This window comes from Athene cunicularia (genome assembly GCF_003259725.1).
Source record: "Athene cunicularia isolate RWA chromosome 10 unlocalized genomic scaffold, athCun1 chr10_part1, whole genome shotgun sequence".
NCBI lineage: Eukaryota > Metazoa > Chordata > Aves > Strigiformes > Strigidae > Athene > Athene cunicularia.
This window is the reverse complement of record NW_020799112.1, coordinates 1,172,644-1,187,717: the sequence shown is the minus strand read 5'-3', so window position 1 is coordinate 1,187,717 and position 15,074 is coordinate 1,172,644. Positions and strand designations below refer to the sequence as shown.

Genomic DNA, 15,074 nt, shown 5'->3' with positions numbered 1-15,074 from the left:
GATCCCCTCCAACAGGGGGATCTCAACACTTTGAAGCACCGTCTTCCTCTTACCTCCTCAGGCCTAGCCAGCAGGACAGCAAAATATGTTTGCTGTCTCGGAACAGGTGATATATTAGAAAGATAAATGCTGACACAGTAGTGGAACTCTGCAATACAGCGTGTTTGTTACCAGCAACTACTGAAGAGACAGTCGTCCCCAAAGGCTTCATTATATTGTAGATGTCCTCATAGAAGTTTTGTTGCCCAGGGTGACCGGTACATCTCAGATGAGATGTCAGCAGGTCCCAGTTTGGAAAGTGTTAGTGCAGACAACAAATCCCAAGTATGAACCTGTATTCCAGAGTTTCTTGCTCTACAGTGATGCCTCAAACAGAGAAGGCAGCAGGGGTTTGCTGCAAGGGGCACAGCACTCCACCAGAAAGAGCGGCAGACAGGAGTTGGGCCAAATTAGGAACAAAAGGTTTCTAAATGCTGTTTTTTCCCTTACAAAGTAATTCCTGATCCCCACAGGATCAGAGATAGCTCAGAGCTCACCACGACCACCTAGGGGAGGGCTAAGAAGAGAGGAGCTGGGAATGGTGTGCTCAGACCTGGGAAAAAAACTCCGTTTCAAGCTTCCAGTAAGTTCTTTACTAGGTACAGAGCTAATAAAGTTAGTGCTGGCCACACTGCAGCTATGCTCGTTTGGGACTTTTGATCCAGGCTTGGTGCAAAAGGAGCTTCAGACACAGGAGTAAATCCTTTCCATAGAAGTAAAAAGGTTTCTGCTGCACCTCCAGGAAACCAACCCCATAACTGTTCTGTCTGAATCCTGCCAGACCCAAGGGGCAACAAGTTTTCTTCAGAAACTCTCTGCACGAGGTGCAGCAGTTTGAGCTGTATGCTAGGGAAATAGTTTGGGTCTTTACCATAACACTTCTCTTTCTTCAAGAAGATGGAACTGGCATGCTCTATGGATTGCTGCTCCTCACAAACCAGCAGTATTTATGGTCCTGGTTTTAAAAGACTGGGAAACAGAAGCAGCTCTTGTTGGAGCACAGCTGCTTTTCTGTCTAGTTTGAGGTAGCTCTCTGAGGTTTCTCAAACATTCCCTTTAAAACCAGAAATGCTTTCTGAAAAATCCTAGTTCAGAAAAAGCTTCCTGACCTGCAACAAGGCTAACCTCCATTTCACTCTTACCCAACTTCACTAACTTGCAGCTGACTCAAAGTAATTCAATATGCAAATGAAAACAGACACAGCTCACAGACTTTTTCTCCCTGAAACAAATGCTGAAGCAAAAAACTTCCTTGATACCTATCACTGCAAACGATCCACTTCCAACTACCAAAGAAAGTGAAATTTCTGTGAACTCTGCTTCCCGTTTGTCAGGTAGATAAGACAAGTATTTGCATTACCTTGTTGAAGTGTTTCAGGTACATGTAGCACACGCCCAGGTTGTGGCTGATCTCCTGTAGGGAAAAAACCAAACCACTAACAAAACCAAACCAGCATGAAGTATGAAATACACACTACATAATCTACCAGTGATAACAGTCACTACTGACCTGGATGGGAAGACCCTTGTGCCTGCCCACACCCTTCTTGCTTTGTAGATCAAGTAAACCTACAAATTCCCAATACTTCAGGAACCTACAGAACTTAAGTTTGATTATACACACAAGACTACAGGCCACCGAGACAAAAACCACAGAAATTACAATGGTCTTCTCAGAGAACAAGGAGCAGACTAACTTCATCACTGAAATGTGACTCAGTTCCCCACAATATCTCTGAAGGTAGTAAGGTGCCCTTATGGGTGGCTCTCAATCTAGCTCTACAGTCATTAGGATATGCACAACACTGCACCCAGCTGGACAAAATTTGAAGATGTGCCTGATTTCCCAAAACAGAAGTCAAGCACCAGAAGGGCTGATATCCCTCTATCATCTTAAACAATTTTGCAACAGAGTAGGAAGATCACTTAGGGATCCTAAACACTCTGGTGACACTGTAGGGAACAATCATGCCTCTAATTCATCACCAACAGCTTAACAGACAAGCTACTTGCTACCTTCCTCACCCTGGCACATCTTGGGGAGCTGAAAAACAAGATCCACCAGTTCCTCATTTCTATTCTGGTGAGCATTTCACTGCTTCATCAGTTTAGACAGCCTTGACCTTTAAAAGGAAACTCTCTTATCTCCCCATTAACCCTCTTAGAAAGATATTTTCTTCCACACAGTCTCTCCAGCTGTGGAGAACAGTAATGAATCAGTAACTCGCGGTTACTGCAGCTTGCAGAACGAGGCAGTGCAAGGGAAGAGCACAGGCTGGCTCTACTTCTAGTTCTGAGCCAGGTATGTGAAATAACTAATCAAAATACCCACTGAAGTTTGCCTGCTGTGGTTGTAAATAGGGTTACAGGCATGCCAACCACATATTGCATGTAGCTTGGTTAGCTAAGAGAATGCAGACTTGAAAGAATACCCACAGTATAAAAGGTTTCTGAGTTGTCTGGGACAGGATAAGTTGAGTAATATCAAACATATTCTTGTATCAAGCCTGAATTTTAGACATACTGAGTGTCAAAAGTATGGCTAAAGGCAGTGAGTGCCTGATGTCTTAGGGAATGAGATGACATGTAGCAAGTCTATCTTAGAAACAACACTTCCGCAGGTAGAAGAGTCACTGGCAGAAGGCTGCCCACAACTAATTGCAAGCCAAGTCCTCTCTCCTCTCACCCACTGTCACACGTTTCCCTTTGCAACACTCTTCCTTCGCTTTTTGACGTCTTATATAGAAGAGCTAATTTAATTATTGCTCCTGTAGCTATCAGCCTACGTTTGTAGGTAACAAGTAACCCTCTCAGCCAGTTTGAGGGTAATCTTTTTCAATGGTGTTTTGCATTAGAAAAGGTTTCCCAAGTACTCAAGCAAGTTTTAATGTAGCTAGGGTTTCCAAACAGGTAGCTATTTCCCATACTTTCCTTAATGTACATATGTTAATAGCGATACTTTGCAAAGCTCAAACATGTTGCTCGATTCTTTGTGCCCCAAGACAAGGTGTGGGATTTTGCACACAGAAATGATGCCTAGCTCCTCTGATGCAAACCAGACGCTGCACAGGCTCATCCGTGCTTGTGAGCCTGTGCTAAAAGGCAATGCCTCTCAGCCCTGCAGCTCCTCAGCTGCTCAGACTGCAGGCAGCATGAGCTCACCTCTGCTTGGAACAAGTTTCCAGCTGTCTTCATAAAACTGCAGAAACATCTGCATACTACAATAATCTGCAACTCACTGAAACACTTACCCAGTCTTTTTCATCAAGTTTAGCCGCTTCATTGTACACTTCAATGGCTGCCTTGTGCTTCCCCAAAAGAAACCTGCGAAAGCATTTCAATTTAAATTTTTTCTTGCTTTGAAACCCTACTGTGAAACCACTATCACCTTTGCCAGTGAGAAATGATGCTACTTGGTAGTTCAGAGACCTGCATGAGCAGCCCTGAGAAGTTTACAATCTCAGCAATATTAGAATTTGAGCACTGCTCCCTTTCAGGGCCAAGGACATCAATGCTGCGAGATGCTGAGGCACTCCCTGACGTTACTGGAGATGCACGGAATGAATTCACAGGCTCTGCAGTCTGCCTTTATCTCAGAGGAAAAAGACAGGTGATCTAACCAGACATTCAGAGACAGAAAGGGGTCTGCAGGGCACGTTTACACAGCTCTGGTCAGCACCCTTAGCTCTGGATTTAGAAATCAGTATGTTACCTCTCTTGCTTAAAGCACACACACACACACACACACACACACACACACAAAAGAAAATACAATAGCAGCCAGGCAGATAACAGAGATTCTGCTTTCCAGGGTAACCCATGCTTCTGGAAGCCAACTCAAGTGTTGATAAGGAGGAAGCATGTTTGGAATTAAGCAGCCTAGGATTTCAATTGATGCCTGGGAGAAAAACAAAACATGGAAGGTCCTGGGTGGCACATTAAAGAGAAACAATAAAACACCACTCACAGAGATCGTGCCACCTGCTTGAGGTTGTCAGCGCTTCGAGGGTTCAGAATAGAACATGTCTGAAAAAGTTCAAGAGATTCTTGAATTTTCCCCTCCAAGCGAAATATCAGAGCTGTAAAACAAAATATACCAGGCAAATTAGTCCATTATCTGCAGGGAAAATGTGCCTCTCTGACAGCAGGGAAAGAAGGGGGCGCATAGTAACATAGCTCATGTGGTCTCCCGCTCCTGCAGCAACCTCAGGCAGAAACCGTGTCTGAGGGCAGAATGACAACGCATGCAAAGGACTCGTGCATGCCTAGAAAAGTTTCTGGTTTTCAGAACAAAGGCAGCTTTAAACCCTGGCCAATTGCTCGTTAAGATGCAGTCTGGATTTCTCCTCTCCTCAACAGGCTGCAGTATGTCCTTGGCTAACAAATTTCAGCTGACCCCCACCACAGCACTTTGAATTGTAACACCAAGTTTTGGGGCACATTTTTTAGGGGACAGAAGGAAAAACAGGAAGAGGAATACCATCCTTAAAGCAAACAGTAAGACAACAATCACCTGAGGCAGGTAACTGTAACAGAAAACATGCATCTGTAATACAATCAAACACAGGACCCAAGCACACACCAACACATGGAAGGCCAAGAGCCCATTGGCCAAGGAGGATTGATGACAGACTCATTGATACGGAGAAAACAGAAAATCTAATCCACCCATTTCATGTGAAAATCCCAAACTTCAAAACTAGACCCAACAAGCAGAAAAAAGAGCTAAATATTTTTTACATATGAATTTTATATGCTTCTATCACCTGTTACCCTTCTTACTGTTTACTGTATCTCACATCAGAAGTAACTTGCTTTAGAAAAATTAAGACTTTTGGAGGCCTCCTGAAACATACCTTGAACATAAACTGCATATTCGCACAGCCCTTGAGACTCCTGGAGCTGCTCTTTGATGACTGCCTGAAATGACAAAGAGCAGAGAGTACACATCAAACGCAGTCACCCCCATCAAAAAGCCTATCACCTGGCTCACTATTACCCCCTTACTAAACTGCAGCATGGCAGCTTTCAGAAGAATATAAACCCTTCAAATCTTTCAATTAAAGCAATCTCTATAAAAGAAAATTGATTTCTGACCGATCAAATACATTCTGCAACCTTGATTTGGAGAATTTTTTGTATGTACTACATATAGCTGTGCTTTATCTGTGCTATTGCGGAACGCCCTAAAACAACGTGAATTTAAACATCGTGCAACATGTTGATGGACACAGTTCTTATATGATGATAACAGTGACATCACACAAGACATGAGAACTACAGAATTCATTTAATCAGAAGTTGTGCTTGGAAAAGTCAATATTAATACAAAATCTGTAGCTAGATGCTGCAATATACTATATAAAATCCTATAAAAGTTGTAAACTTCCATCATTTTAACATAGCTAATGACAGAGAGTTGGTTTCAGTTACAGAAACCACGACCTCATGTATAACAAAGGCACTGGACTGAGGCTGGAACAATGATGAGCGCACAGAAGAGTGCAAGCTCGTCACCATGTGTGAAGAGTATTGTTCCAGGAATACTGTAGCCCTTTTAGTACTTCTCTGTTCATTCCTATTACCAAAGATAATTAGATATTACCTAGGGAAAATGCCACAAGGAATCTCTGAAAGCATCCTCTGCTGATAAGGGTATCTACTCTAGGCCATTTGTGAAGAAATAAATTGAATTGGAGCAACTGCACCTGAATCAATGAAAGCCAAATGAACAAATGATGACTACATGGGAAAAGGAAGGGGAAAAAAAACTGATGAAAATTTAAATGATTGCTGGCTACATTGGTACAGCTGACAGTTCGGGGTGCGGGTGCAGTCTGGCTATATTCCATAATTATATGTGATCCAAAATTATAAAACTGGTCAAAAGAATGACCTTTGGGAGGATGAGCACTTGGCTATGAACCAAGAGCATCATTTCTGCTCTGAGACTCCTCTTTTGCTCGGAAATGGAAGACACAAAGCAAAGATTTCTGGCTAGCAATAACCTGGTGCTTATCTGGCACTTCTGTCCAGTGTATGAGCAGTACCAGCATCTCCTGCCTCTGAGACAAATATAAGTGAAGGCCCTGAAAACAAGGAAGAGAACTGAACCTCAGATACAGCACACAGAAGGAAAGTGGAATGAAGGAAAGGAGGGTTATTATTAAGAATCCTCGCTCAGAAAAGAAAACTAAAAAAAGGAAGGAAAAGGAAGAAAAAGTCTAGGCTGCTCTTCCCTTCATCTGTATCTGCTATTATCTCTGTATTTTACTCTTTACAAAGTACATTATTACAGGACATTCAACTCTGAGATAACCAAGGATCTGAATACAGATACTCTATGTTGCTCCACCTACATAAAACCAGTTCCTTAGAGCAAGAGAGGGCAATAGAGAGCTATCTTGCAGAGAGATCTGATTAATTCTATAAACCCTAAAAAAATCCCATAGCAAAAGGCCTTGAGAAATACGATCTGTAATCCCAGTTTTTCCTCACAAGTTTATTTAACTCGCCGACAGAATTTAGACATACTGGCAGGAGACCAACCAGCATGAGCTATTTTAATTAATTAAAAGCATCTGGTAATTTTAATAATTCCTTCCTCACACATAACAGAAGCAGAAGATTTCTGTTGTGAAAAACGGTTAGGGGGCAGGGCTGGAGTTGATGCTGCAAGCAGAAAACAGTTTATTAGCTTTGCATGTGAAGGGCGAGAGCTGAGTGCTGATTGCTGCTTAGCAGGGCCTGTCCCTCCTCTCCCCCCACTTCTCTCTGCCCCTGCGATCGCAGGGGATGGTGCAGCCGCAGGCTCTGGGGGATGTCTGCCTTGCATCTTGCTGGGTAGGAAAGGAGAATCAAACAGCCATCATTATTAATCTCTCCTGTAATGAGCAGCAAAAATTGTCAAGAGCTTGGCAACACCAAAATAGACGCAGGAGTGGCACTGTAAGGGTTAAAATCAATTTAATGCCTTCACTTTGGAGAGCCAGTGTTGGTAAACAAACAGTTTTTTCTTGGCCTTTTAAGTCATTGAAAAATATGGGAGTTTTTAAAACTGTGTTAAAGAGGAAGCATTTCAAAGCACTGAGTGGGAAACAGGGTCTAGCAAGTTTCAGACCAAAACTACTAGCATCACAGGTCACTTATTTCTCACCTGAGTCTCAAAATTAATGGGCTTTAACAAATGCCCAAACTATATTGAAATCAAGGAGTTAACAGCCATTGAAGCCACTGGAGATACTGTCAATGCCTCTTTCTTTTTTGAAGGTATTGGCCCCAAATAGGATGTTTGGGAATGTCTATGCTTACCATAGTACCTGGAGCATCCAGGTTAGATCTGTAACCTCACCTAAACCAGCCGCGAGACAGGCAGCTGGCCCCGCCTAAGATCTGAATTGCCTTTTGGACATGCCTATCGCTCCTCAGCGACCAATGGAGCATCCCAGCATGCTGAGGTTCTTATCTTCCTGGGGCAAACCCAGGCCTCAGAGCACACATCCATCACACCTGGGTGAAAGGATGGAAGATCATTTAACCTACTGTGGTCTGGTGCCGAACTCTTCCAACTTTACTGCAAAAACCCTGCTTTGTGAGCCCTGAGGAAAGGCTTTGCTACTGCAAAGCTGGCCTGCCAAGCAAAAGAGTATTAGCTGCCTTCTCCTGATTTTTTTCCCCATAATTCCATGACTGATGAAGACATTGAGGAGTCAATGTTGCAATTATATCACCCACTTGGCTATTTTTTCTGCTTTCCTGAGCCATACATGTTTTCTGCATTCTGTGATTTCACATCACATCACAGAAACAGTAAATGTATGCAATCAGAAACCAAAAAAATGCAGTCAGATCAACAAAAAAGGGAAACAATTTTCTATTTAAATAACTAGTCCAACTTTTGTTTATTTAAACCAAGATCTGAGAGGAAATTGCTCTTCTGATGATACAACCCTCCAGCTCTGTTAATTAAGAGATAATTAATTTCCTCCAGCCTGCCCCTTTCCTAAGCGCCCCCAGGAGCTCTACAGCAGAGAGACAAGTCCTGACCAAGCCTGGTGTTCCAGAAGCGAAAGTGTCTTTTCAGATCTTCTTTGTCCGTGACAGAAACAGGCAACTCTTATTCCACTCCTCCTGCACACTGGCACATCATCTTCAACAGTTTGTGTTTATTTTATCAGCAAAATGCACTGTTTAATAATAATTTGTTATTCCTTAGTTCACTTACCATAATAATCACAAACAAACAACTACTTCCAAGCTACCCACCAAACCAAGGAGAAATTAAAGGGTGCAATGTATCATGTGTAAAACGAAAGAATTTTGTTCAAAGGTAACCTAGATTTTTTTTTTTCAGATTTGGTCGTAATGTTTTATTCAACTGAAGTTTTTTTCACAGTTTCTCTGTAGTACCATCGAGAGACCTGAACTATGGAACTGCATTATTATCAGTTTGGAAGACCCTATTCATCACTTGGAACAAGAGAGGTTTGCAGTTCTTTCAATTTTTCCACTCCCAAAGACATACTGAGCTCACAGACTACTCCAGAGAACTGCATACATGGATCCTGAAGGTAGCCAAGGATTTGAGAACATTATTTTACTTGTATCTTCTCTTGGTCTCCTTATTCCAAACGAAGTGAGGAAAGAGGGTTGTTTGGAAAGGGGTATGAAAATTATTATTTCATAATGTCAGTAAAATACTTTCTAATGCAAAGTCCCAAAAGCAGCTCTTACCTTACATTCGTCGTAGTCTCTGCGAACATAAAGGAGATAGATCAACCAGTTTTTCCTCTCTAGGATTGGTAACTCTGGTGCTGTAAATGTAAAATATTAACAAAATACAGGAAATCAGACTGATCAACAGAGAACCTGGCCACAGTGTGAGAGCTATTCTGAACCACCCGATCTGCAAACACAATACAACTAATTCAAGAACTGCAATTGCACCAGGTGGTGCAATTAATCATTTGACTTGAAACCTGGAGCGTGGACATATGAACAGTGTCCACTTTTATTTTACTTCTCAAATTGATAGATAAAAGGCATTGTACAAGATAGACACTAAACACAACCTCTTAGGAGAAAACTATCACCTCAAAAGGCTTCTGGTGCTGCTACTGGAACAAACAGCTCCAAGCACCAACTACACACACATTTTAATTCAACATTAATGCTGATTTGGTGGAATTGGTTCTTCCAAATATGCATGAAGCATCTTGGAGGAAATTAGTTGGATTCGCATTTTGGAACTAGGGCAGAAGAATCAAAGGCCTTTAAAATAAATTTCTGGGAGTGAATGAGAAGGAAACAGGCGATACACACAAAAGGAGATTTTGGAGATGTTGCCTATCTGAAGGTATGAATAATTTAAAGAGGTCAAACTTAGTTCTTTGAAACTGTGAAGGGACTATGAAACATCACAAGTCTCAGAAAACTGTGAAGCTACTGGCAGAAAAAAGTATTTGATGCAGCAGAGGAGAAAGACTTGTGCTCCAGCATTTCAATCGTAAGGAGCTTGCAGCAGTAATTATGGCAAATCACGAATGGATGTTGCTTAGTGATATTCATGTTGGGTTTAAAAGTTTAACACACTGCTGTGCATTTCATTAAGGCTTGAAATGTATTGCTTGTTACTCGTTTCTACAGTTCAGATGGGGGAGCTGAGAGGTAACCATAGCAACTGGCAAAAAAGCTGTCTGTTTGCAAGTCAATATTATGACAGAAGTGCAGAAGCAAATCAAGGCAAGGACTGTCGCCGGAGCTGGGGCAATGGCGAGGGCGATCCAACACCAGGCCACCTTCCCCCAGCCCCGCGGAGCATGGCACGGACCCACACCACTGCTGGAGATCCAGGCTCAAGCTTCCAGCACTCAGAGCAGAAGGCATTCTTTGAAGTGGTCTGCAGTTCCCCCTGCCAGCCGGCAACATGGGTCGTGATCAGATGTAAGAAAGAAGAAACTCTGCAGCCGGAAGGACTGAATCATGTCAGGAAACGTTATTGGTGCAAAGTGTTATTATCTCCTAGAATTTAATCACGCAGGGGCTGCACCTGCGGCTAGTAGCAAACACATCTCGCAAGCATACCAGGCTCTCCCCCACAATTCACACCAAGTCTAGTATCACTGAGAGCACTTAAAACCAAGTAGAATTTCTTCAGCTCTTGAAGGTGGAAAAAATTTTGTAAAGCCATTCTGGTTTTGTTGTTGGGCTTTTTTCAGATTTTCCAGAATATTCAGCCAGATTTATACTAGAGCTGAGATCTAAGTGTGCACACCAGCAATTTATAGTCAAATACCTTATAAAGAAGGCTCAACTACCCTAAAAACAAATAGAAAAAAATCACAGTCCAAACAAAAAAGTAATCTAAATAAGCTAAGCTTAACAGAAATGCACAGATCAGGGATCCAAATGTTCAGAAATTGTACTCTGCTGTGTAATACCTGGATCTTTGTAAGCAAGGCCTTTTAATATGTGTGTTCCCAGATCAGATTGATTTCTGATTACTTCATGTTTTGCATTCATCCTTCTTACAGTGAAACCATGAAGGGAAGACTTTAGAGGCTGCCTAAATAGGTACAAATTGATTGAAAAAACGCTATTTCATAAACAGTCTGGAGGGCTGCTGGTCTGAAGCCTGCTGAGGGGCTACCTAATTCATTAATAGATTTGTAATGACTTCCTAGTGTAAGTTATTAATGGTGCCAGAGTTTGACAGGACTTTCTTTTCCAAGAAACATAGCACTTGGGGATGCTAGAAATGCGCTGCAGAAAGCTGCCAGACTTGCATGCTCTTCCTGCAATAGTATCTCCTGGTGCCATTATCCGATACAAAATACAGACCCAGACACATGTCTGATACACCCAGGCACTTCTTACCTTCTTTCATAGGCATGGATTTAAGAGCAGACATTGCAAACTTTATTTAACCATAAAAATTTCAATTATGGTCAAAACTCAAGTATACTTTGCCATTTTGTGACTACTAATACAGCTCAAAATTACAAAATCCTGCATTATTATATACAATGAAAACTGCCTTAAATAGAGATTAATCAGAAGACACTTCAGATGCACCCCACCTGGTCTCTCCTACCATCTGCAGCGGGAGGTTAAAAAGAAATAGTCCTATTAAATGTTAAAGCTAGCTGGCTAGGGTGTGTTACCAGCTGAGATGGGAAAGGCTAAATTATGTTAGAGCCTACACAAATGTTTTGGGCTAAGCTAAGAAGACAGTGAGCGGATGGGAGATCAGTTGTTTTAATTCCTAAAGGAAAAAGCTTTTTCACACTTTTAAGACCAGAGGGACATTATACTCCACTCCCACGCTATGGAAACGCCTGCTGAGAACAGGGTTGGGAAGGAAGAAATGCTGAACATCAGAGTGAGTGCTGAGCAGAGAATCAGGCTGCAAAAGAAAAGGGTAAAACAGACACCACCTGCCTTCTGGGTCCAAGACTGCAAAAACCCAGAGGAGTTACCTAAAAGAGCTGAGCTGGAGAGAAAACGGAGAAATCAAAACACACCATGAGACACAGAAGTGAACAGCGTTCACATCTGCTGAGATAAAACAGTTTTGCTTCCCTCAGTGATACACTGAGCTAAGGGTAACTATGGAATTGGGAAAACACATGAAGTTTTTACACTCCTAAAACTCATTTGGAAATAGCAACAAATATGACTGAGGGGACATTGCTCTACTTTTTTCTTTTCTTTTTCCCTAAGACAAGCAAACTGGAAAAAAAGCAAACAATTCTGATTATCTTTCAAAAAGATGACTAGATTAATTCATAGATATAAGTGAATCTTACATCTGAATACAAAAGTTTCATAGAAGAAAGCTGATGCACTAAGTCTACTCCAGAAAGTAAATGTGAACAGTTTGATCCCTTCTCTGAAGAAATCCAACATAAACACCATGAACCAGATCTGGTGTGGATCCCACAGAGGACTAAGAAGAGAGGAAGGATATAGAAGTTGTGAGAAAATTAATAAATTTGACATAGGAACATGTCTGATCCCCCAGAAAGGGCTGTGGGAAGTAAAGGATTAGTACCAGAGTCTATATTCAGATTCAGAAAGAAGTAATGCAAAATATTTATATACATCTCTCCAGAGCCACAACCATCTTAATCTGCATTTCTGTTTTTCCACAAAAATGGTGAGATACCTACTTCTGGTGCATTCATCTCCCTCAGGTTTGTTTCCCCATCCTGCTGCTAAAGGCTACCCCAGTGCAAAGGGTCACTGCATTTTTCTGAAGGAAAATACAAATCCCTGGCTATTTGGGACTCTAGCTCCAGAGAAAGAGAAGAAAACATTCTGTGCCTTTCTGAAAGGACACAATTCAATCATTGCTGTTTCTAACCATGTATTTTTTCCAAGTTTAATAATTACCTGCAGAATACCTTAAAAAACCCCACACACAGATGATGTGTGTTGCTCAGCTCTTGCTGCATTGGCCTGAAGAGTGATGTATGGCTGGATCTGGCCTTGGGGGCTGCTATGAGGGGCAGAAGAACAGAAAGAAGCACCGGCAGCACACCACAGTCTTCTCAAGTACAAGGATGATTGGGAACACTGGAGGCTCCATATGGCATATGATGGTTTGCAATCTCACACTAATTAGAGCTGGGAACACATACTGCCGCAACCAGTCACTCAGAAGGTTTCTGCACAGAGAAAGGCTGCTGAATTTGGCCTTGCCAGGAGAAGCTGAGCACATTCATCAAGTTCCTCAGGCTGTCTACATTGCAATTTTCCACCTTCTTCAATATATGGACCTTCAGAAGTTTCTCATATGTAACTGCTGTGGATCATATGAAAACACGCTTTTCTTTGTCACCTTTCGCAGAACCCTTGCAAAAATCCAGTCACTGCACAGGGATGCAGGGACTACAGGTTAGACAATAGCAGTTTATACCATTCTAGCAATGAAAAAAAAAAGCGCCATTATTTTCTGTAAATCAATCTGCTCAAGGGCCAGTCCAAGAAAATGCAATTATCCAAAACCTTGGTATCTACAGTGAAGAGTTTATAACTTGCGTAATTATCTTTTGGCCTTTCTTTTCTGGGATTACAAAAGTCTAGTCTCATTAAGCAACTGTGACAGGGAGCCAAGCACCAAATATATGATTAAATACCTCAGCCAAGAGACATGCTAGTTTCTTTGAAGTGTGTTTTGATTGAATTCAAAAGGGAATCCATCTGATCCCCCACTTTCTCGGTGGCCAGTGATTGATTGCACAACCCACTTCTGGCAATGTGATTTTTCTTTCTGACAATGCTCCTTTAAGGAAGCCACTGGAGTGGAAACCCCGACAGAATCAGAGTAAGATCATCAGGTTTGTATCTGTGCTGCACTATCATCACTCTTTGCTTTATTCATCCTCTTATAGATTTTCCTCAAAGGACTGGGAAAAAAAAAATAGTATCAGAGTTACTCCCTTTTGTGTAAAACTCCCTAGGAAATTATTTTGTGCTTGCATGTTCATATTGGGTAATTATAGCTTAGATACGAACTATCAAACAGTGGGATTTAGATTTAATATAAAGGTTTTGAAAATGCTGTAGAGAGGAGGAAAAAAAAAGCCCCAGAAGGCCCCTATCAGATTTCATGGGGGAAACAACTGATAAAGCACCAGCCATCCTTTTAAAGAAATTGCTAGGTGCAGAGACCACTTCTGTTGTGGGCACAGGCAGAGTAAAGTGGATTTCTACGTAACTGCACAACTGTAGCCATAAGGCAGCTTTTCACCTTATTTTCTCCAGTGTGCAAACTGTCAGCTGCCTGGAGCACCATAGCACCCTTCCTGTGAAAAGCACAGATCAGCTACAGCTCTCTAAGGTGGAGAAGGAACTCAAGAACGCATTTTAGTCTCATCAGACTAAAGAAAACGGATCCGTTTTATTGAAAAGAGTCTGAGCCCAGTTCACTCCCCATCCTTCCAGCTTTGCAATCCAACCTGCAGCAAACTGAGCCAGAGCCGCAAGAGCCTGGAGGAGAAGCAGAGAAGCAAGAAGACACAAAGAAGAACCTGTTACCAGACCAAAATCCATAATATCCTAAACCACACATAACATATAGCACAAGGAGAGGACAGAAAATCTTCAGAGAAATAATTATTTTAAACTTTTTTAAATTCTGTAGTAGCCTCACAAGCTATTATCTGGATCCCTTGTGGCAGGTACCACATATATGGGTAAGATTATTCAAAAGACCTAATCTGGATCCTGACTCAACTGCCCCTTTCCAGATTCAAATTAAAAATTGCATGTTGCACAACAGCATTCAGGCACATGGGTATTTTCAAAGTTAATAAACACAGAGGCAATGACTCAAGTCTCTGTTGTAAAATTTTGCTATTAAGAGAGTTGCACCAAAGCAGAATTTGATAAAGGGCATCTTGCTCTGAAGAAATCAAAGCAGGAAGCTTTGCTGCGGTGAAGGAAGCGAGGTTATCATCTCCCATCATTGGGCAAGGCTCACTCTAACACTCAAAAGCAGCATTGATCTTTTCCATTTGAGATTAATTTCCCATTTTAAAGTAATTCCAGTCATCGGCTTAACAGCAAACTCACAACAGCATAAAGACAATTCACTTCCCACCGCAGGAGAGCGTCCAAATCTGAGAGGCAACACATGAAAGTCTTTCAGAACCAACATCCAGCCCATCCCTCAATTCCCAGCTCAGTTTCCTGAAGCCATTTGCTGACGTTATTGCCAGGGTTACAATTATTTCCACTTGCAGAGCTCGGGAAAGGTTTACTGTTGGGCATAACTGTGGTTACAGCCCAAAATGAAGCTCGGTGCTCCCACAGCTGTGTTAAATAAACATTGATAGGGAGGGAAAGGCAAGGATGAAACCAGCTGTGCATATCTCCTTTTTGCCTTAAGCTCCACAAGCTGCTAGTGTGAGGAATTATGCTATTGTTTGTAAAACTGGTGACAGAGAGGGAATGAGCATCTGCTAAACAAAAATAATATTAAAATAATAAGGCACAAAATCAACTACTATAAAACAATGTACCACTGGAGG

General features: G+C 41.8%; 1 protein-coding gene across 2 annotated transcripts in view; it reads right to left on the bottom strand.

Annotated features, from left to right (window-relative positions):
• The window catches only part of BBS4 (Bardet-Biedl syndrome 4), a 41,116-nt gene that overhangs the window by 13,325 nt on the left and 12,717 nt on the right, over window positions 1-15,074 (bottom strand). For both annotated transcript variants that reach the window (XM_026855646.1, XM_026855647.1), the window contains exons 3-7: window positions 8,773-8,854; window positions 4,896-4,959; window positions 4,007-4,118; window positions 3,291-3,363; window positions 1,400-1,453 (exon numbers count right to left, since the gene is read on the bottom strand). In XM_026855646.1, coding sequence (XP_026711447.1) covers window positions 1,400-1,453; window positions 3,291-3,363; window positions 4,007-4,118; window positions 4,896-4,959; window positions 8,773-8,854 — 385 coding nt within the window. The remainder of the gene's footprint in view (window positions 1-1,399; window positions 1,454-3,290; window positions 3,364-4,006; window positions 4,119-4,895; window positions 4,960-8,772; window positions 8,855-15,074) is intronic.